The 24,624-nt window shown below is 43.4% G+C and overlaps 1 protein-coding gene across 1 annotated transcript in view; it reads right to left on the bottom strand.

The window, feature by feature from the left end:
• The window catches only part of RADIL (Rap associating with DIL domain), a 90,261-nt gene that overhangs the window by 54,591 nt on the left and 11,046 nt on the right, over positions 1–24,624 (bottom strand). The window contains 1 exon segment of the mRNA XM_029058358.2: positions 20,470–21,067. Coding sequence (XP_028914191.1) covers positions 20,470–21,019 — 550 coding nt within the window. The 5' untranslated portion in view covers positions 21,020–21,067.

The raw sequence follows: 24,624 nt of genomic DNA, 5'->3' as shown, positions 1-24,624 counted from the left end.
GTCATATGTAAAGGGGGAGGGAATTACAGGTAAGAGGGAGAGCATCAACAAGAGGCTGGTGGCTGGAGAGATGAAAACAGGACAACGAATAAGTAGGCTTGAGAAGAACAAAGTGTTAGAGCTGGGGTACAGTGGGATAATAGAATGGATAAGTGGGCAATGACTGCTTAAGTGGGCATTTGATATTGACCCCACCTTCAGCCCTAGAGCATTTATATACATACCTACAAATTATATATTATAAATTATTTATTTATATTGATGTCTGCCTCCCCTCTAGACTGTAAGCTCATTGTGATCTGGAAATGTGTCCACCAACTCTGCTGTTCTGTACTCTCCTGAGCGATTAGTACAGTGCTCTGCACACAGTAACCACTCAATACATATTGGTGGTGATGATGATGATAGTAAGTTGAAAGGAGAGAGCTGATTGAGTGCCTTAAATCAATCAATCAATGGTATTTATTTGAAGATGCGAAGGACAGTGGTATGTCATATGTGAAGGGGGAGGGAATTATAGGTAAGAGAGAGGGCATCACAAGAGGAAAAATTTTCATTCATACATACATTAGAGAAGCTGTGTAGCTCAGGAGAAAGAGCACGGGCTTGGGAGTCAGAGGTCATGGGTTCTAACCCCAGCTCCGCCACCTGTCAGCTGTGTGACTTTGGGCAAGTCACTTAACTTCTCAGTGCCTCAGTTACCTCATCTGTAAAATGGGGATTAAGACTGTGAGCCTCACGTGGGAGCACCTCATTACCCTGTATCTACCCCCGCGCTTAGAACAGTGCTCGGCACATAGTAAGCGTTTAACAAATACCAACATTATTATTACTATTTATTCAGCACTTACTATGTGCAGAACACTATACTAAGAGATTGTGAGAGTACAATACAGCAAAATTAGCAGAAATGTTCCCCGTACATAATGGGTTTATAGTCTAGAGGGAAGTTGATGGGTGTTTCTGCTTGATGTAGAGAGAAATGGGCAATGACTGGAGGTTTATGAGGGATGTGCTAAATAATGTTTTAGAAAAATGATCTATGCAGCAGAATACAGTATTTCCTGGAGAGGGGCAAGGCTGGATGTAGGAAAACCTTGATAAGGTTGATTCAGTAATAAAGCTGGGATATGAGAAGTGCCTGGGACAGCAAAATAGCCTTTTGAATGGAAATGAAGGGGCAGATTCTCAAAATACTGGGGAAGAAGAACTAAGAGAATTTGGCAACAGACTGAATATATGAGCCTAAAGGGAGGGAAGAATCGAGAGGATGATGGAAGATGGTGGTGGTGTCAGCAGTGATGGGAAAGTAGGGTAGAGAGGATTTTTGGAGGGAAGATGAGGAATTTGGTTTGGGTTGTCTTAGGCTTCAGGTGTAGGTAGGTCATTCATTAAGAGATGTCCTGGTTTCTTCCACTTCCTATCTCCCAGACCATGCACTCCCTATCTTTTTTTTTGGTATTTGTTAAGTGTTTACTATGTGCCAAGCACTGAATTGGCACTAGGATAGATACAAGATAATAAGGATGGACATAGTCCCTATTCCACATAGGGCTCAGAGTCTAAATCCTCGTTTTATAGATAACTGGCACAGAGAAGTTGAGTGACTTGCCCAAGATCACAAGCAGACAGGTGGCGGAGACAGAATTAGAACCCAGGTCCTTTTACTCCTAGATCCACGCTCTTTCCACCAGGTCACACTGCTTCTCAAAGCCTTTCTGAAATCCCATATTACAGAGGCTTTCCTGATTAATTTCTCCTCCCCAGGTTTCATCCTCCTTCCACCTTGAAACATGCCAGCTATGCTATCACTTGTAGCACTTACACATATCCTGTAACTTGGGCATTCAATTATATCCACTTCTATCTAAATTGTTTAATTTTCTGTCTACCCTGCTTGATTATAAGTTCTTTGAGAGCAGGGATCATATCTACTAAATCTACTGCATTCTCTCCAGTTTTTAGTACAGAACTAAGCTTAGTAGGTACTCAATAAGCATCATTGATTGATTTTTAAGCAGCGAGAAGAAAGGGGATCCAAGGCCTAGCTGTTGCCCAAGAGACCTCCTGGGGAGGAATATATGAACATGTGGAAAATTCTGAGTTGTTGGAAGTGTCCTTTGGGATAGTTCATATCTGACGGTGTCTACCTTGTCAACCAAACAGTTAGTGAGACCAGCAGAGATTGGAAAGGGAGCTACTAGAAACTTCAAGAGGGAGCCAAAGATCTAAAATAATCAGTGGGAACTACACACAGAAGAAGTAGTACTATTTTTGTGCAAAATTAGAAAATCAGAAAGTCAATTTGCAGGGGCCAAAGGTCAATATATGTTTTGGATTTTCATGGCTGTCCACTGCAACTGTGTAGCTGCCCCTGTGGGCTGCTGGAAATTCAAGCTCCCATACAACTCTGTATGCATTACCTCATCCTTTTGGAAGTAAGAATGGGCCTTCCTCAGGTATGATAGGGGACTGGGACTGGACTGGGACCCTATAATTCTGTGTTTCAGCTCAGAAGGGCTGGATATGGATGGAACAGAGGTGAAAACTTTCAGTCTCTTATGGTTTCTATATCACAGCACTCCTTTCATTACTGCTACCAAAATTTGCAAATAATGTAGGTTATACATCAAACAATGGTATTTATTGAGGACTTAACTGTGTGAAGAACACTATATTAAACACTTGGAAGAGTACAATACAACAGAATAGGTACCTCTGGTCCCTGTCCACCAGGAGCTAGGTCTAGAGAGGGGAACAATGAATTATGGATATGAACATAAGTGCTGTGGGGCTGAGAATGGTGTGATTACCAAGTGCTTAAATGTACATAGCCAAGTGCAAGACGCAACACAAAAGGGAGCTGGCACAGGGGAAATGAGAGTTTGTTCGGGGAAGACCTCTTTGAAGAGATATGATTTTAATAGGGCTGTGAAGGTGGCGAGAGTGGTAGTCTGTAGTAAATGAAGGGGGAAGGAGTTCCAGGCAAGATGGAGGATGTGAACAGCGTGGCTCAGTGGAAAGAGCATGGGCTTGGGAGTCAGAAGTCATGGGTTCCAATTCCAGCTCTGCCACTTGTCAGCTGTGTGACTGTGGGCAAGTCACTTAACTTCTCTGTGCTTCAGTGACCTCATCTATAAAATGGGGATTAAGCCTGGGAGCTTCATGTGGGACAACTTGATTACCCTGTATCTACCCCAGCACTTAGAACAGTGCTCTGCACATAGTAAGCACTTAAATACCAACATTATTATTATTATGTGAGCAAAGAGTCGTCGAGATAGACGAGATTGAGGTAGAGTGAATAAACTGGAATGACAATGTATGGATCCGAAAGCTGGACAGTGAAAAAACAGGATAGAAAGAGCAGCGATTTTTTGAAATGTGACGCTGGAGAAGGCTTTTGCGAATACCAATGACTATCCAAAAAACAAACAAATGGATTTTGGAGCAAATTAAGCCAAAGTGGTCTTTGGAAGGCCAAATGATTCAACTTAGATTAGCATAATTTGGACACAATCAGGAGGACTTAGTGGAGAAGACACTAATGCTAGGAAAAGTTCAGGGAAAACGTGGAAGAGGCAGACCAGCATCTAGATAGATAGAAACCATAACAAAGATAACGGAAGAACCGTTAGCAAGGTTACAGATTACGGCAGAAGACGGCATCCTGGAGAAAATACACCCACAGAGTTGCTAAGAATTGGAAACGACTCGACAGCACTTGATAATAATAAGGTGAGCAAAGTGTGCTGACTGGGTAGTAGTAGGAAATCAGTACAGTGAAGTAGGAAGAGGCAAGATGATTGAGTGTTCAAAGCCAGTTTAAGGAGTTTCTGTTTGATATGGAGGTGGATTCATTCAATAGTATTTATTGAGCGCTTATTATGTGCAGAGCACTGTACTAAGCGCTTGGAATGTACAAATCGGTAACAAATAGAGACAGTCCCTGCCCTTTGACGGGCTTACAGTCTAATCGGGGGAGACAGACAAGAACAATGGCAATAAATAGAATCAAGGGGAAGAACATCTCATCAAAACAATAGCAAATAAATAGAATTGGAGGTTTATGAGGAGCACAGAGATGTGAACTGAATGTTTTTTTAGAAAAATAATCCAGGCAGCAGAGTGAAGTACGGACTGAAATGGGGAGAATGGGAGGCAGGTAGATCAGGAGACTGATGCAGACTGATCAAGGCGGGACATTATAAGTGTTTGGATCAGCATAGTACAAATTTGGATGTGGAGAAAAGGATGGATTTTAGCGACATCGTGAAGGTAAAACTGGCAGGATTTGGTGCTAGATTGAATGTGTGAGATGAATGAGAGAGATGAGTCAAGGATAACGCTAAGGTTACATGCAAACCTCCTGTGCGGGTTCTGTCAAAATTTCCTTTCTCAACTGTAAAATGCTTCCTTTTTAAGAAAACTTTTCTCCCTGAACCATATTTCTTCCTCTGTTATTCTTCAAGACTAAGAAAGCTATGGATCTTTCCTAAATTACTTTAACTCCACTTGTTTTGTCTATTGGACCTAAAACAAACAAGGCTCTTTAGGTTTATTTTTCTGTTCCTGAGCAACCAGGATACCTATAAAGTGCTAGAGGTGATGAAAGATATCGGTGGTAATTGTTAATCACTTACTTTGAACCAGAATTGTACTAACCCCTGGGGTAGATACAAGATAATCTGGTCAGACACAGTCTGATCCCCGCATAGTCTAAGGGGAGGGAGAACAGGCATTTCATCTCCATTTTACAGATGAGGAAACGCAGGCACAAAAATGTCTTTCCCAAGATTACATAGCAGGCAAGTGGCAGAGCTAAGATTAGAACCCTGGTCCCCTGACTCCCAGGCCCATACTCTTTCCTCAAGTGAAAAAAAGACAAGGGCTTTTTTGAGACATTTTCAGTGATGGATCAATGTAAGATTTAGCTGTTAATAGCTAGTTAGTAGACAGAATACTATGTTCAGCTCTCAGACAGACTGGATGATGAAAGCACCTTGTAGGCAGGGATCAAGTCTACCAAATCTATCATATTGCCCTCTCCCAAGTGCTTAGAACAGTGCTCTGCCCACAGTAAGCACTCAATAAACAGGATTGAATGAATGAATAAATCTCTGACTGATTGTCCTATTTGAAAAATGCCCTTATTCAGCAACTCTAAGGAGAATCAACTAGACAAAAAGCATAAGACAAACTGGCCCACCCTTATAAGATCAGTGTTACCTGGTCTATTCTTGAGGGCATACCCAATAAAAGAAGAGCACTCCCTGTTATCCAAAGGAGTAGGTGGAGGAATGGTCACAAGTCGCCAACTCTGATTTAGCTAAACAAGCCTGGATACTAGTGAGAAGGGGAGTGCATCCATGCATGGGCACCACAAAGAAATATGGTGGCCTCTGGAAAGTTCTGAGGCACATCATGGAGGTTCCAAGGGTCCACAGTGAGTTGGGGATGTCCTTCATCACAACCACCTGCAGGTTTCCTGTGCTGGCACTCCAGAAGGAGAAAGATTCAAGCCCAAGGTAAAATCACAGAAATCCACAGCCACACCCTGAGAGCAGGGTATCCAACTAGGGCCTAAGATCAATCTACTTGAAATGCCCCTATCCCTCTTGATTCCTGCCCAGGTTAAATCCCAAGATGATGTCTGAACCATCCTTTAGTTTCTCTCACAACCAGGGTAAAACTCAAGAAGTTTGAAGAGAGGAGCAAGTTTATTTTCATTCTTACAGTCTGGATATGCACATTCTAAGGGTACGGGGGAAATGAGATCTTTGCCAGAAATTTTACTTCCAAGGCACATGCCGGGGGAAAGTACAGGTTGCTTTTCTGCTACTTGGTGGCTCTCAAGTATGATGAGAATAAAGGCGACTATCAGAGGGACTCGATATACCCACAAACCCGGATTCTGTCATTCTTTTGAACAGAAAAGGTCTAACTGGGAGTTGATGGGCACAAGGAAAAGGTATTTTTTCAAAGTGGCCTTTTCTCCCCTAACTGGACACTCATCGTCATGTGCACTCATTCTATTTCTGCCAAAACCCATGTCACAATGCAGAAACAGCTGACTTCAAAAAAACTGGGTAATAATGCTGTAATCAGTGGATTACTTCCACCCTCCATTTGACCCAGAGAATGCTTGAGTTTTCCCAGTTCATTTATGTATCACTGTACAGCTGCTCACCTTTGCCTAAATGTCCACTTAACATTTCATCATTCCTACCCTGTAAAGTCCAAAAGCCCCTCTATCCTGGCCCCCTTCATTAGTCAAGTTAGATCATTTCCTATCAACTATTCACAATAGGATGAGGAAAACTGCTCCATCTACTCAGAGTATTTAATGTCACTAACTTTCACACATGAATGCAGTCTACCCACTCTCTCAGGAAGAGTGAATTCCCTTAGGGTCCCCTAACCTATGGTAGCTTAATCAAGATCCATTCAAGTTCACTGGTCCTGGTGAGAAAGGACAGGAGAAGGTGATTAGAAAGCAATGGTGCTGCTTTTTCCACTTTTATTTCCACTTCTTCCAAACTGGATTTCCGTGCTAATTAGGGGATTAAACAGTGAATGATTTCCGCTGCCCCCCACCCAACCCTAGAAGCAGCTAATAAACTAATTCGCATAATGGGTAACTGAGGAGATAAAACTCTTGTTATTTTCTAGGAGGTCACAGATGGAAGCAGAGCCTCCCAGGGTCTCTGCAGAGAGGAAACTGAGTGGCTCAATCAGGACTGTAATATGTACTGAAGGAACAGAATTCTCTGAGGCTAAAATCAAAGGTGATATCTGGGCATTCTGAGATCTTGGCAAGTTTGTCCTGGAGGAAAAAAAAAGGTGGTCTCCACTGTACACTGATTCTCTTTTCTTGTATTATGACCCATGCTTTAGTCTCCATGACTCCCTAACCTTTAATCCTGGTTTTTAAACCTTTTCCACATCCTCAAAAACCTCCAGTGGTTGTCTATCAACCTCCGTATCAAACAAAAACTCCTAACTATTGGTTTCAAAGCTCTCCATCACCTTGACCCTTCTTACCTCACCTCCCTTCTCTCCTTCTACATCCCAGCCCACACACTCTGCTCCTCTAATGCTAGCGTTCTCACTGTGCCTCTATCTCGCCTGTCTCGCTGCTGACTCCTAGCCTACCTACTACCTCTGGGCTGGAACACCCTCCCTCCTTAAATCCAACAATCAATCTTCCCCACCTTCAAACCCCTATTGAAGGTGCACCTCTTCCATGAGGCCTTCCCAGACTAAGCCCCCTTTTCCTCGTCTCTTCCTCCCTTCCACATTATTTCGACTCTCTCCCTTCGCTCTTCCTCCCCCCAACCTTGGCACAGCACTTATGTATATACACATGTATTTATAATTCTATTTATTTCCATTGATGTCTGTTTACTTGTTTTGATGTTTTTCTACCCCCTCCCCCAGACTGTAATCCCCTTGTGGGCAGGAATTGCCTCTTTTTGTTGCTATATTGTATTTCCAAGTGTTTAGTACAGTGCTCTTCACAGAGTAAAGTACAATTCATGATTGAATGAATGAATAAGCACTTGGGAAGAGTACAACAGAACAGAGTTAGTAGATACATTCCCTGCCCACAGTGAGCTTACAGTCTCGAAGAAGAGAGAGACTAATGCAAATCTAAATAAACAAATTATGGATATGTACATAAGTGCTGTAGGGCTGAGGGAGGGGTGAATAAAGGGTGCAAATCCAAGTGCAAGGACAAGAATGATCAAAGGTGTACAGAGCACTGTACTAATTACTTAGGAGAGTACAATGCAACAGAGTATGTACAGATGATTCTAGCCTACAAGAAGCTTAGAGATTACTGGGGGAGACAGACATTTAGATAAGTTAGATAGATATGGACGTAAGTGCTGGGGGTGGGTGAAAATCAAAGTGACAAAGGGAACACAGACCTAAGTGAAAAGGCGACCCAGAAGGTAGGCCAAATAAGAGAAGTGGGGACTTAGTAAGGGCAGGCCTTTGAAGACAGAGGGACTGGTGGTCTGTCGGGCATGAATGAAGAGTTTCAGGTCAGAGGGAGGGACTTGGGCAAAGAATAGGTGACTAGGAATAAGTGTGCAGGTTGAAGTAGGAAATGAGCAACGTTAGGTTGTAGCGGGAGAGCGGACTGAGTGCCTTAAAACTGTTGGAAAGGAGTTTCTGTTTGATGTATGCAGGGATGAGCAACGACCAGAGGGTTTCTTTTTTTGGAGTTGGGGGAGAGGAGAGACACAGACTGAGCATTTTTTAGAAAAATGATCCAGGCTAACATGGCACTAGACAACCTCTGGATATACTGACCATTAAGTGACAAGGATTTTCATTCTCTAAGAAAGGAAGAGCCACCACACCAACTCACTTCCAGTCAACTCTACCGCTAAATAACAATGGAAGTCAATTCTAGAGAGCCCTGGCTTGAATGGACACATATCAAAAATTGTGAAGGGAGAAAGCAGGGAAATCCTTTTCATGAGATAAATAAATATCCTATACCCCATACCACTGTGGCCTCAAACTAAGAATACTAATAATTGTGGTATATGTTAAGCACTTACTATATGCCAAGTACTGTACTAAGCGCTGGGGTGGATATAAGCAAATTGGGTTGGACACAATCCCTGTCCCACATGGGGCTCAGTTAAATCCCCATTTTACAGATGAGGTAACGGAGGCACAGAGAAGTGAAGTGACTTCACTAAGGTCACGTAGCAGACATGTGGCAGAGTTGGAATTTTAACCTATGACCTTCTGACTCCCAGGCCTGTGATCTAGCCACAACACCATGCTGCTTTTCATACAGGAAAACATTTTATCAGCTTCCTCTCGAGATCTCTCTTCTAAGTCTGTATGACAGACAGTTAGGTGATCAGTCAGTCTCACTTACTGAGTACATTTATATTCAACAAGGAGTCAACAAGCCTTCAGGAGTTTGCAGCTGGAACCCTGCACCATGACTTGATACATCTCAAGAATACTAATTTAGTGACCTGATATAAACTGGTAAATATAGTTAAAAGGTCTTAAAACGGCCTGCAGTTTTTACAAAATGCGAAAAACATCTCAACATGAAAAAATTTAAAAAGAAACTAGTCTCATTTATTTTCTTTGGGTATCTCATTTTAGGGGTGAATAGGACATACTAGTATAGGACCTCTTCCTTATTCAAAACAAACTATAGGGGTAACATTTAGGAGGAAAGGCTTTGCCTGACAATCAATCTACTGGAGCAGTCATTTCTGATGCAGAGGTAATTTTGGAAGTTAAAGCTGGCTGACAGACTTTGAGAAGGTCCCTAGAAGAAATAATTTGTTTTATTTCCAGTAAATCATCTTCACCACCACCTCACCAGCTTACATCAATGATTTACATGCACAATTGTACTCTCCCAGGCACTTAGTATGTTGCTCTGCACCACAGTAAGTGCTCAATAAATATGACTGACTGACTGAAGAGAAAAGGAACAGTACTGTCTGCTATTGCAGTAGGGTTCTGTTCCATGGACACTGATTGCAACCTTAATCCCTACAGCACAAGAGTTGTGTGCTGCAAGTTATAGGAAGACCAGGTAAAACAACGTGGATGGCTTAGGGCAAATCACTATCTCTCCTGGAAATACATAAACAAACATCTTACTGATGGCAGATACCCCTATCCTACTCTAGACAAGGGTCCTATGGAATTAGATGGCCCAAGCCCAGTTGTTCAATCACTGATAAGATAGCAGTGGGGTCAGAGAAGCTCCCTGTGGAAATGCACTACTTAACCCAAGTGCATATTCTCAGGCTAGATAAAATGCTCTAAAAATCACCTTCCTCACCAAATTAAAAAAGGCTCATTAGTTGACTGTGGTAGGGAAACTTTAAACTTGTCCTACAGTTACAAATAGAAAACTAATGACTGCAGTGAAAAAGAAAATAACCATCACCCAATGCAACACCAGGAAGTTATTTGATAACACATCACCAAAGATAACACTTATTGTTTGTGATTTTGCAAGTAAAAGTGATAGATTACTAGACTCTAAGATCCTTGAGGGCAAGGATCAGATCTACCAACCCTATTGTATTGAATTCTCCCAAGCAGTTATGACAGTGCTGAGCCCAGAGTAATCATTCAATAAATTTAATTGATTTTGTATTGGAAAGACACAGCATGGACATCCTGCCTTGAGTCACACCTGACTACCTGATGAAGAACGGCTCAATGACACTGGTGTTGAAAACACCCTCTGAGGAGGGTCCTGCCAATATCACTTCTCTCATTCTTAGTACATCAAATTTCTGCTTTACTGAATTCCACTAAAGAAGTAGCCCTGTCCTACCTTTTTTGGCCAGCCAACCCACTTCCAGAGATTTCCCTACCCTTTTCAAAGGAGGACGGGGTTGAAGGGACAAGAAGGAAAACTGATTAAATGCCACAAAACTTCAACGAAGCTTAATCACCATCTTCTAGAAGAAAAGGCTATGAGATGACTGAGGAAACTAATGGGATATCTTACTGCTTTCCAATATCAGCAAGATTCTACCTAGAATCCTTTTGATGAGACTACTAATCTATTTGTGCTTTTGTTCTCAAAGGGGCAGCCACTGATGCTCAGAGTTTTGTAGGTATGGCTGAAAAGGCCAAAGTGGGATTTACAGCCCTGAGTACTCTGTGCACACTCAAAGCCTGTATCTGGCTGTGCTGACATGTTTGTCTCTTCATGGCATCTGGTGCTGATACCACTTTTGCTTCCTAGTCTCATTCATTCACAGACTAATGAATATTCTAATTAGTCACACACTTCCTAAAATGCAATAAGCTTCAGAACACAATACAACACGATAAATGTGATCTTTGCAGCACAAGAGATGGAAGAAGGGTGTAAAGATTGAGGAACATCCCCTTCCCACAGCCTCTATATTGTTTTCACAGAGCTTATAAAAACATTTGACACCAGCAAAAGACCAGAAAAAGGGCAGAAGTCACGCTGGACTTTCTTTTGAAATGACAATCAAGGAGGCCAGGGCTTGAGGTTCACAGTCTCAAATTCTGTTCTTCACACAGCAAAAGTACTACCTGCCTTCCAAGAACTCTGCACCTTGGGAATTACTTATGGTGTAGTTACTATATATTCAGCTGCATACATTCCTCCCTCCCTCACTTTTCTTTCCCCGTCTTGAGTACTTGACAGCTCTTGGTACATACTACGCCCCTCTCTCCACCCTGTAACTCCCACGGATTGGGTATTAATAACTACTGCCTTCATCTCAGGACTGGGCACAATCCTCTCTCTCCATGGCACGGTTGCAAATTGCTTGTCTCCAGCAGGTCCTGGTGATCCACACACTAAAATTTAAGGAGGCCCCCAAGGAAAGCAACTTGGTTTGCTAATGAAATCAAGGGCCTGGTTAGAATCAAGATTTGGGAAAAACAGGAAGCAACAAACAGCTTGAAATTGGATCTCAGACTCTCGGCACCCAGTATGGAAACCCACCTAAAGGGTACAAAAAGCAAGAGGAAGTGGAAATTGGGAGAAATTTGGACTTGGAGCCTTCACTGAGAATGAGGGACAAATCTCAGTTCTAAGCCTTCAGGACTGAAGACTGGAATGATGTAACTGACTGAAGAGATAGTTTAATAGAACTCGCACTCCCTCAAAACTTCACTCCACTTCCCAGATCATTTTTCTGAAACACTGTTCAGTGCACGTCTCCCCACTCCTCAAAAACCTCCAGTGGTTGCCCATCCATCTCTACATCAAGCAGAAACCCCTCATTATTGGCTTTAAGGCACTCCATCATCTCTCTCCCCTCTATCTATACTCAGTCCTCATCCATTACAGTATCGCTCCTCTAATACCAACTAGCTTTTCTTCAAGTTGGAGGAAACTTGAACACATCACACACATCACTCCTCTAATACCAACCTACTTACTGAGCCTCAATCTCTTCTCTTTCACCACTGACCCCGCCCCTCCTCTCCACCCCTAAATCGACCCAGAACTCCCTCCCCTTCACATCCTATAGCTCCCTACTCTCCCCATCTTAAAAGCCCTATTTAAAAACTCACATCTCCTCCACAAAGCACTCCCTGTCTAATCTCTCATCTCCCCATCCTGTGTTTCCTCCCTAGTGCATCACCTATGCCCTTGAGTCCATACTCTCTAACCACTACTGCCCTACTCTCTCCTTTTCAACCTTTTCATCCTATCTTATCTTTCCTTTTCTCTACCAGCCCTTTCTTTACAGGATTCTCTGCTTCTCAAAATCCTCTGAGCTGTTCTATCCCCAGAATTTCCTCTCTCCCTCCCTCTACTCTCACCCTTATATTCCACTTCTCCCTATCCTAATGTTCTAGTGGGAAAAGCACAGACAGGGAATCAGGAGAACTGGATTCTAATCCTGGCTCCAGCGCTTGCCTGCTGTGTGACCTTGAACAAGACACTTAACTTCTCTGGGCCTCACCTCTTCTCCCTCCCTCTTAAGACTGTGTGTCCAAATTGGGACAGGGATTGTTTCTGATCTGAGTATCTCGAGTCAGCCTAGAAGTCGGCACGTAGTTTGTGCTTAACAAATACCACTATTATTATTATTGCTCTTAGTCCATCTGTGCTGCTATTCCCTTTAAAAAAAAATGGCATAGACAGCCACCTCCTCTGTGTTCTAGTGGCAAGCCTCAGCAAACGCCCACTGAAAATGGGACAGGATCCCAAAAATTTAAGAGGCCTGAACTCCTGCTATGATTTTATAAATACAGAAGAGTTCCTGGCTCTGACACTAATTCCCTGGATTGTCTTGGGAAATTCACTTAACTGTTCTAGGATGCTGTGTCTCTTTCTCCCCTTTAACCAAGAAGGACCACTATCTTCCCAAGGAACCTTCTTAACACCATCACTTAAAGGGGTCCCAAAAATGACATCTTTCAAGCAACCTCAAACACTCTACCAAATCCTGTGCCAAACAAGCTCGAATATTTATGCTGAGGATACTGAAAGACAATGAGAGTTAAGATTTATGAGGCAGTCAGTCACACGGAGACAGTTTTACAGCCTAGTTCTCTGTTGCCATTCAGTACACATTTAGTGTTTGATTTATACTATGTGCTCAATGCTTGAACTTCTAGAAGCATTTTCTCAATTTAGCTCATGACGTCTCTAAAAGGACTTTAGTTCCTTCCCTTTCAGTGTGAATATCTTAAAAAGAACTTAGGATCCACTGTAAAAACACAAAAGTCAGACACACCACACTCCCAAATACAGTATCTCCCTACTAACTTCCTCAGACCTGAAACTGAATTGTCTTATGCACAATATAATCCCTAATATTCATAAATTGACTTTGTGAATGTTTAAAAGTTCCGCTAGCAATAATAGTGTGTATACTCATGCCTCCATCTAACTTTCTACTCAGTGAAACAAGAAAGAAAAGCCAAAATCTTGAACTTTGTCCATTTTAACTAATGTAATAAAGTTCATATATGTAAAAAAAACTCAGGTGGTGATGAATCAGGTGGTTAGATACAGCTGTATCTAACAATTCAACCTCACATTTACTTGAGTTCTGAGGCAAAAATCTGGTTTTGAAATTATGACTGCACTTTGGGTCTCACCTTGGAAAATTCTCCAGGTGGGGGTTTGAAAACCAAAGTGTAGACAAGGGATGCAGTCAGGATAAAAATGATCTCCTACCACCTAAGGCTGTGTCAAAGGCAGGTAAGCGATCAGTCTTGAAAAGCCAAAAGAATCACATCCAGAAGTCCTTCTATCTTCAGTAGCCCTTCTATCTTCAGTAGTCTATCTGCACAGAGAGCCTTCAAAAACTCTGAATTCAAGGTGGAAAAAAAAAGTGACCACTAGAACTTGAGAAGAGAGGGCCAGAACTGATAATCAAAATCTACTGTGCAAGATAAAGAATGCATATAGAAGATAGCAAACTCTATGGATGCACTATCAGAACGATTGCAGGTGGAGGTGGGATGTTCTGGGAGAGATGTGTCCACGGAGTCGCAATGGGTCGGAGACGACTCGACTGCGTAAGACAAGACAAGCGAAAGCTTACAGGATAATATGTTCATACCCCTTTCTATCTCAACATTTTTCCAGACTGTCAAGAATACTGCCTTGAGGGAGAGATATTTTCTACAGCCCTAACCTACCATTTCAACAATGTTGGTTTTTTTGAGCTCAGAGAGGAGAGCTGCATGCTATCAAGAGTTGATAATTAAGTCTGGTCTAGGTCAAACAATTCCAACAGAAACCATTTAAAAAGTAAATCTTGGAGAGAGTGTGCAGAAAAGGCCCCTGCAACGCTCTCATAAGCCTGGGTACCCATGAGGGAGGTCACTGGGTACACATGGGCAGTTCCAACTGAAGTGGGCCATGGAAAGGATGGAGAAGGCTCACTGGGAAACAGACCTTGGGTCAGGATGTGGATGGAAAGGACGGGGGGAAAAAAAAAAATAAAGGGATGCACCAGCCCACCTCCTACCCCACCCAGAGGCACACATTTCAAGGCAGCAAGCATTGCCTGCTTGAGAGGGGTTCCCTACCAGTATCTAAGTGGTAGCTGAAGATCTCAGGGGAGTGAGCAAACTTGTTTTGACAGTGATTCCCAACCCTCAGAGAAGCAGACGGAGAACTAAGGGCAGAGCCTCTATAAACTCTGCCTGTCCAGCCCTCATTTATGGCATTGTTTATCCTGGGGAGAGATCTCAAGTTCGAGTGACTCTGTAAACCTGGCCCTATCTAGTTCTATGTTATTTAACGGTCAGTCCTTCATTTCAGTTGACCCCTTGTTCATAATTTACCAAATAGCTACCATTTTCTGACCAAAGCCTCTGACAAAAGCCAGGCAGCACTGCATTCACCTCCTCTCACCCCCACCATGCAGCATACACAAGTGATTATTGTCTTTATCTCAGTGACGGGCCCAGCCCACTCTTCACATGGCATGGATCCTAAATACCAGCCTCCTGGGAAAAATTTAACAAGTTCCAGCCCTGCTTTATTCAACCTCCTCCTCATCCGATCCCACTCCCCTCTCCAAACAGACACAGAGTAATCTTGGGGGGGAAAAAGGAAAAAAAATTGGCAGCTATAGATAGGCAGCTTCCACAGAGAACAACGTCACCAACAGCTCGACTGCCAGAGCATAACAACCTGAATGATTTAACTGGGTGGGGTGTGTTCTCACTCCAAACCCTATGGGCTAGGAGTCCTTTTTTGCCTCTATTTTTTTCTCTTGTCTCTGCTGAGGATCCATATTATTTTATCTTTAGCCAACTGCATTTTCAGCAAAAGCTGATAAAGGGAGTCTGCGTTTTCCTTTCTCCTGATGGCAGATATGTGACACGCTGTATGGCCTGAATCTCACTTTCAGCAGCAATTCAGGTCTCGATATCTGTTGGGCCTAGATTTAGTTCTTTGGCTTTTGCTAAACGCTTATGTTGAAACTGATAAAAAGCCAGTTAGCAATACTTAGTAGTAGTGGTGGGGGTGGAGGTGTTAGGACTGGGGAATACAAAACCAAGAAGCCATATTTTTTCTGCCTGGGAGGAGTTTACATTCTAATACGGGGCCAGACACAAAAATATTTACAAATAAAAGTAATCAAAACAAATGATAGAAAGTACAAATGAATAAACATTGATATAAAAATGTTTAACGTGGATATGCATAAATTAGCTATTGCTAGTAGAGATGGCTGATGGGTTTGTACAATTCAGCATATTGCAAATGGATTGGAGAAGGCTTGTTGCAGGAGGTAGAAATTTTGGAAGGTCTTGAATGTAGGGAAGATTTATGGTCTGTCAGATTAGGGGAAGGAGGGACTTAAAAGCCAGGGAACATCAGGAGCAAGGGAATAGAGATGGAAGTGTCAAGAGCGAGGCATATTTAAAAGGTTGGTTTAGGAGGGACGAATATAGTGAGCGGGCAATGGTCAGTCAAGATAGCTGATAAGAAAGGTAGACTGAGTTAGTGCAGAGCCTCAAAACCAACTGTTAAATGTTTTTGTTTGATGCAAAGGGACGTGAGGACACAGTAGGAGTGGAGAGATGTGCGTCAAACAATGCTTCAATGTGCAGTAAAGACTGGAGAAGATAGGGGGAGGGCAGGTAGATCAGCTAGGAGGCTGATAAAAAAGTCTAGCCATGCGTCGTGACCACAAGTTGTACCAGGGTGGTACCAGTTAGAGGGGAGAGAAAAAAAGTGGATCCAGGAGATGGTTTCTGTAGGAAGAACTGGTACAGTTTGGCAGTAATTTAGTGTGGGAGCTGAAAGACAGAAAGGAGTTGAGATTGACACTGAGGTTGTAGACTTCTGGGGTAGGGAGGATGGTGGTGGTATCATGGACTGAAATGGGAAACTCAGGAGGAGTGGATTTAACCAGTAACGGCAAAGGGAAATCCAACTCTACTAGTACTGAATTATTTCTAGACAAATTATCTTCACAGTAAAGCCAAGAGGAGGACTCACAACTACATTTCCCTGAAATTCATTTTCGCCCTAGACCTACTCATGCTGAAAATATCCTATAGTTTTTTTGAGGATTCACCTAAGAATCCGGGGCATTTTTAAAAGGGTAATGCCAAGTTAATCTGATTTTTCTGTTTTTCTATTTCTTTAGATTTACAAATCTCAAAACTGAGTTAGTACAATCCGCCCCTTCTGCTCCATCCAAACTACTACCATATTAATGCAAGCACTTGTTCTATCCTGCTTTGATTATTGTATCAGCCTCCTTGCTGACATCCCTGCCTTCTGTCTCTTTCTACCCCAGTCCATACTCCACTCTGCTGCCTGAATAATTTTCCTTCAAAAACATTCAGACCATGTTTCCTTAGTCCTCAAGAAACTCCAGTGGTTGCCCATACACCTCGGCATCAAGCAAAAACTTCGCACCATTGGCTTTGAAGCACTTAATCACCTTGCCCCCTCCTACCTCACCTCACTGCTCTCCTACTACAACCCAGCCTGCACACTTTGTTCCTCTGGTGCTAACCTTCTCACTATACCTCTATCTCATCTATGTCGCCACTGACCGCTCGCCCACGTTCTACCTCTGGCCTGGAACGCCCTCACTCCTCCTATCAGACAGATAATTGCCCTTCCCCACTTCAAAGGCTTACTGAAGGCATATCTCCTCCAGAAAGCCTTCCCTGACTGAACCCTCCTCTCTTTTCCCAATCCCTTCTGTGCCGCTCATAATTGCTCCTTCATTCATTCTCCCTTTCCCCTAGCACATATGTATATATCTGCAATTTATTTATCTATTTACTTATTTTCTATATTCATAGCTGTCTCCCCCTCTAGACTGTAAGCTCATTGTGGGTAGAGAATGTGTCTGATATTATATTATTCTCTCCCAAGCGCTTAGTATGGTGCTTTGCACACAGGAAGCACTCAATAAATACGATTGAATGAATGATTGAATGAATGATTGAATGAATGAATGAATGAATGAATGAATAGTACAACTAAGTAGTCTACCCAACTAACTGGGGACTTACCAGTTCACTGGGCATAATGAAAAAGACATGCAACTGGGAGGGACAGAGGAGACAGCTCGACTATTGACCTGACGTGTGAATTTGGACAATTCACATAGCCTCACTGTACCTCACGTTCCTTATCTATACAACGGAGATGAGATACCTGTTCTCCCTAACTCCTAGATTGTAAGTTGGACAGGGACTTCAACTGGACTGATTAACTTGAATCTACCCCCAACGTTTAGCACATAATAGAAAGTGCCTAATACCACAACTATGATTTTTCAGTTTTAATCCCATCTCTGTTATTAATTGGCTGTGTGACATTAAACAAGTCACTTAACCACTCTGTGCTCCAAAACTTCTAATCATAATAGTGCTGATCCTAAATAATGGGAGAGAAACAAAGAGCAGCTCCTAAAAATGACTCTACAATGCTTTGCAAATGAACAAAAGTTTTATCTGAATGTTTTATAATGATTATGATTAAGGTATTTATCAAGCATTTACTATGAGTCAGGCATAGCGCTGGGGTTGATTAAAGATAATCGGGTCGGACGCAGTCGCTTTCCCACCCGGGGCTCACAGTCTACTGAATCCCCACTTTACAGATCAGGAATCTGAGGTACAGATAAATTAAGTGAGTTGCCCAGGGTCACACAGCAGGCAAGTGGCAGAGTCAGGATTAGAACCCAGGTTCTGACTCCAAGGCCTAAGCTCCTTCCACTAGGTCGTGCTGCTTCTCATAATATTTCTTATAATGCGTGCAAACTGCCTAACCATCAGCAGTCCTAATGTTGGATTAGGTTATTCTACAATTGTTGGCTGATTAGAATTCTGTAAGATTTAAGCAGGTCAAGTTGGCTGTGACTTGTGGGACTATTTTTCTAGGCAAGCCTAGCCCATTCAAAAAGGGACTGGAGCACATAAAATGAGCTTTACCTTCCTGCCAACAGTCTAAGTGGGGGAACCCAACACTAACGAAAACAACCCTACATGCAAAAGCACAACTTTCCTGAGGAGGTACTTTAAGTCAGAGTGGAGAACTGTGCTTAGACTGCCCAGAGGAATTATGACCCTCTGGCCCTAATATATTAGGCTACTGTAGGTTACCTTAAGGCCTGGTCCCTCTCCTTGCTTGTTTACTATGGCGATTCCAATTCACAATCCACCAAGATTGTGCTCTTGAATAGGAAGGAGAAATGGGGAAAATAGAGGAGAATCTTTCCTCCAATCCACTTCTCTAATCAAGAGAGACTGATGCGGAGGTCGTGGCAAGTAGTAATTCCTTACTATTTGGTTTGAGTCAGGGAAGCTGCAAGAACCAAATCAGACCACTGGCAGATGCAGGATGAATTCCAGAAATCACAAAAACAAAATCTCCAACACCGTTGGCAATATCTTCAGGCAATAAGTCTCTCTGTGGGATAGTGGCTTAATTCACTGCACCACTTCTCCTCTTATCTGGTTGTCCTTGGCCTCCTTTGGTGTTCCTTCTAGAAGTGTAAGCCAACATTAGAAGGTGCACTAGATCACAACTAAAGTGAAAGGTCCAAAAACAATGCAAATGTCAAGGATAAACACAGCATATGTCTCCCTATGCTGGGGCAATTGAAGAGATTAGCTCTCTTAAGCCAACCAAGTATTGTCTTATAGAAGGTGGTGATCAACAATTCGCCACTCTTTTGCCTCAGAACACCAAAAGGGAGAGAAAAACCAGTTTGAAATGTGCCATGAGGAATTTAGGCTAGACAGCTCAAAGAACTTAAGGTCCCTTCCAGTACCCTAATTTTATATCAGACTGCAAATCCCATTTAAAATCCTACTTCTTAATCACGTCAGGCTAAGGCACAGCCAAGCTCACTTTCTCCCATAAAGTTGCAGTGTATGGGAGAATTTTTAAAAGTACATGCTTAATCATTTTGGTCATGAATGAATAACCACTGTATTTTTATGCCGCTGCTCAGTGCCTTCATCCTTCCTCCCCAGTGAAATCTTCCAGCTATCTAGGGAGTTACTATCTGAAAAAAAAAATCTCTTGCCCCCAAATCAGCAATAACAAAATCAAAAAGCAGGCCAACAACAGTCCAAAGAGATGTCCACGCACTAGGAGCCCCTCTCTGCTCTGGGCTGAGTCATCATCCACTAGGCTGAGACTACAGTAGCTAAATCCTCTTCGGGCAGGGGACGGTTTAGGCCTATCTTGGAGGAGGGTCACTGACCTCATCAACACACACTTCTGCTTTGGGCAAAACCTCAGTTCTAACATTGCACGGAACCATCACGATACTCTCCAGGGCCTGTGGAAAGTATGGACCAGAAGTAGCTATTCTGGCCCACAATAGCTCTGCTCATCTTCTCATTTGACTGCTCCGAAAAGACACCTCCTGCGAGACATTCGGCAACGATCAGATCAGCTCTGAGCATGACCCACCGAGTTTCTCCCCAGATAATCAGATTATTGTGGGAAGAAGGGAAGGAGGGAGGGACCCCAGCCAATAGGGCAATGGTAGTCAGGATTTCACAAAGCGCTGCCAGGGAGCTGGACTCTGATCTGATTAACAGATGAACTCATCATCTGAAATGTTGCAAGGGAATATCCTGGGAAGTGAAGCTTTTGGTCCCTTCTAGACACAACAAACAATCTCGAACATCAGCATGCTGCCTGGGGACAGCTAAGATAAGAGCTTTTCCTTGTTACTTCCCACCTTGGTGAAAGGTAAACTGGGGAATATCAGAGGATAATCTGCAAATCACCCTAAGAAAGGCTCTGATCCCACATCAGAAAATATGATCCCTTAATTACATATCACCACACAAAGAAAGAGAGGCTATTTCCCCCTCACAAATCTCTCTCTCCTTTGAAGTTGCAAGATCTCTCTGCAACTCCTCTCCACCTGGACTCACCCCCACAATTCCCCAGATGTTTGGTCATCCCTGTGAGTAGAACTCCTCCCCCACCCCAGCTCTGCTCACCTGCTGTAATGGTGTCCACATCCCTGGCTGCCAATTCTTCCACCTCCGACCTCTTTCTCAGCTCAAACCTCCGGGACAAGCCTTCCTTGGGCTTCCACAGATCCTGGATCAGAAGGGGCTTCTCGTTGTCCCCCAGGACCCTGAGGCACTCTGCCTGCCATTGCTGGCCTGAGCTTCCAAATCGCCCCACCACATCGCACAAGACGTACTGGCTGGCGGACACTGGGTTCAGTGCGTAACGCTCCAGGGCTTCCTTCACCAGCTCCTGGGCACTGGAAGAGCCAGTGGCCAATACGCTCTTGTAGTGAGTGCCTGAGCAGACATTGTCCCCAAACACCTTCAGGATGCCTGGAGCTGACAGCTGGGTGGAGAGCTCCGCGGGGTCATCGCTGGCGCCCAGGCTGGGGCAAGTGGCCTCTGTGTTCCGGTCCTTGTAGCTCAGAGTCCGGGACAGCACCTGGGATAAGAGTCGGCTCTGACGCTTCAGTTTGCTCTTAGAAGGTGGGGACATGGTGGACGGAGACCCATAAAACATTGCGTGAGAGGACATGGAACACAGTCGGGGGCTTCTGCCAACGGACAAGCAGTGGGCAGGCTCCTAGGAAAGAGAATAGAGACAGAAACCGCCATCGGCATCTTCTTCAAAAATAGAAGGAACAACACACAGAATCAGAAACAGAGAATGAGCGCTTAATAAATGACACGGCATTATTATGTGCCAAGGGCTCTGCTCAACACTGCGGTAGCCATAAGACAATCAGATCAGATACAGGTCCTATCCTTCATGGGGTTCATGGTCAGAGAGACTGAAAACAGGCATTTTTATGCCCATTTTTCAGGTGAGGAAATAGAGGCATGGAGAAGTGACTTGCCCAAAGGCACATAGCAGGGAAGTGGCAGAACCTGGACTGGAATCCAGGTCTCTCAGTTCACATTCCTGTGCTCTTTCCATTGGGCCAAGGTAAGAGACACTCCTCTGGACATGGGAATTAGAGAAAGTTTCATACAGGCCCCAAAACTGGTTTAGGTGTCAAGCAGTAATTTTTGGAGACATCACAAACTAAAGGAGTGATTTGGGTGTGCCTACCAACTCTGTTTTTCTCCCCAAAGCACTTAGCACAATGCTCTCTGCACACCAAGTGCACAATAAATATCACTGATTGACTGATCGACTCACTGCCTCCTTTTCCATTTCCACGAAGGAGCAAGAGGACTCTCAACTACATGCATCTTTCCCAAGCAGAGAAGTGCAAGCATTTCACTACTCATACCAGTGTCTCAATATCTCTCATAACATAAGCCACTTTTCAGAAGGAACTTAAGAGCTTCAAAAGATTGGGAGGATATTGAAAAGGCAACATTTACCCCTTAGAATTAAAATCTAAATGGGTATAGGTTCAAAGATTGGTACTACTCAAAAAATCCCCTCTCTCCTCCTGTGAGACTCTTCCAGTTTACCTCTTTCCTGGTGAGAAGATGGGAACTCTCCTTCACTTCCAGACCCAAGAAAACAAAAGACTACAGAGGGTTAGCTATTAAGTAATAAATGAATGAAAGAAACACCACCATATCCAAAATATCCCTCCTCAACATTGGGCAAAAGTAACTACTCCCAGAAAGACAAGAGGCCATTCCCTCAGGACAGCAGTATCAGAAAGCCCAAGACACCCACACGGCATACACAACGGCAACTGCAGAAGCATTGTAAGCATGGCTGGAATTTGCGCATTCCACCCACAGCTTCAAGACTGGTATTTAGGCTCTTTTCAGGCCAGATGGATGTGATACCTTGTTTGGGGAGAAAAAAAAAGTCCTTTGAAAGTGCACTGTACTGTAAAAACCATCATCATCCTACAGGATGGATATCCAAGAGGCTTAAATCACTAAAAAGGCATTTTCCCAATCCTCCTTAAGACACTCTTCTGGGCATAGGGAGAAGTGGAGAATTCTTCTCCCCATTTTCCAAATGGCAAACATGAAGTTCAGGGGATCCAGAGAAATGTCTCACTGGAAATCAAAGGCATCTCACAATTTAGTTTTGGTCTGCCTACAATTAATTCCCCTAAAAAGGCATCCCCTTTAGAAGGTGTTCCTTGATTGAACCCTCCCCACTTCCACTCCATCACCTTTCCTGCCTTGCCATCCCTTAGCCATCTCGGCAGTCACATATTTACCTCTTTGGTAATTATTCTTTCATTTGGGTCTGCTATCTTTAACTCTTCTCTCATTCTCAACTATTGTCTATGGTTCAATTTTTATCTACCTTCTCCCACCATTCGACTGTGAGCAGTTTGAGGGCAGTGAATGTGTGTTATTTCTTTGGAGTGTTTCCCATGAACTAGTATAATGCTCTGAACACAAAAGATGCTCAATAATACTGATAGTGTCCTATTTCTGAAATTGTAGTGCTGGATTCTTATTCTCATCACAAAACAAAGGAAGCTTTCATGGCCAGCAGAAAATCTCTTCTAGGAGTGCTCTGTCAAGGGCAGACCCAGCCCAAGGAACTTTTCAAGGGACAGAGGTGACAGAGCCGAGTGGCTCATCAAAAACCACGACTGATTTAAACATTAACAACAAGAGATGGTTTGTTTCCCTCGGTCCTCCAGAGCAGCAATTCTGGTTGAAGAAAACGTTTTTCATTTAAAAAAAAAAAAAGGCAGCCAATCAATCAAGGGTATTTGCCGAGCAGTTACCGTATACTAGAAAAGCAGCATGGCCTGGTGGGTAGAGCATGTGCCTGGGAGTCAGAAGGTCATGGGTTCTAATGCCAGCTCTGCCACTAGTCTGCTGTGTGACCCTGGGCAAGTCACTTCACTCCTCTGTGCCTCAGTTACCTTATCTGTAAAATGGGAACTAAGATTATGAGCCTAATGTGCGACAGGGATGGTATCCAGGGATGGTATCCAACCCCATTTGTTTATATTGCCCCCGCCCAGTGCTTAGTACAGTGCCTGGCACACAATAAGTGCTTAACAAATACCATTAATAACAATAATAATAATGGTATTACTTGGGACGGAACAATCAAACAGAGTTGGTAGACATGAACTCCACCCACAAGGAGTCAACAGGAGGAGAGTTAGGACCCCAGACTCACTTCTCCCTTTTTTTTTTTTTTAAAAAAAAAAAGGTATTTGTTATGTACTTACTATGTGTCAGACACTGTTCTAAGAGCTAGGGTAGATGCCAGTTAATTAGGTTGGACACAATCCCCCCATCCTACATGGGGCTCACAGTCTAAGACTCATTTTAGGTCTAATGATACCGCTGGAAGGAAATGGGGTTATGTTAAAGTATAAGTGAATGAGCAGCAAGAGGTGTGGGCCCACCCATTTTTAGTAACCCTGAACAACACACAGAACATCTGTGACCTTATGGAACACTCTGCACCCTTCCTTCACTGTCTTGCCTACATTTCAATGATCCCCACTGCAAGAGTCCAGTCCTGCCATGAATGAAGCGCCTCTTAAAAACCAGGTCTCTCAATCTCTACCACAGCCCCGCAGCTGAAGGTCCTCTTGATCCCCACAACATCTTAAGGTTCTGGCTGTTAACATCCTTCCCCTTACCACGTGCTCAAATCCTCACACTGTTCACAAGCAGGTGCCGCCCTGGGACATCACTCCGCCCCAGGGCAGTGGTAAGAGACATTTCTCAGTTGGGTCATATACCAAAGAACAATATGAGATTTTCTTTGGCATTTGGTAGCAAAATCCATAAGGGAACTGCCAAAGATTTTGATTTTTTCCTACGGAATGTGAATCAGGTATCCCTGGGTTTCTTCACATGTCCTGGAACGCATATCTTGGCCACACCAAAAACCAGCCAGAAATTCTTGCCTAATGACCTGCCATAAGGCCTCTATTTGGCTTCCATTGCTATGGCACCAATCATAACAAATGCAATCGGTGTCCATGTGGCCAGCACATGTCCTTTCATCTGTGCTCCACATTGGCAGCTCAAAAGATCCCCTGAAATTCTAACAGTTAGTGATATCCAATCTTGGGCTTTTGGGACCAGTTTTCTAACCTGATGGTTTGGACATTAGAGGCAAGACTAAATCAACCCGCACCAGTTTATTCTCCTAGGGAACTGTGTGACCAGAACCCACCCTGCTCTTTAGGTTTATATACATGCAGGGCAGGGAATGTT

This window comes from Ornithorhynchus anatinus, chromosome 2 (assembly GCF_004115215.2).
Source record: "Ornithorhynchus anatinus isolate Pmale09 chromosome 2, mOrnAna1.pri.v4, whole genome shotgun sequence".
Taxonomy (NCBI): Eukaryota; Metazoa; Chordata; class Mammalia; order Monotremata; family Ornithorhynchidae; genus Ornithorhynchus; species Ornithorhynchus anatinus.
This window is presented reverse-complemented; position numbering and strand designations above follow the sequence as displayed.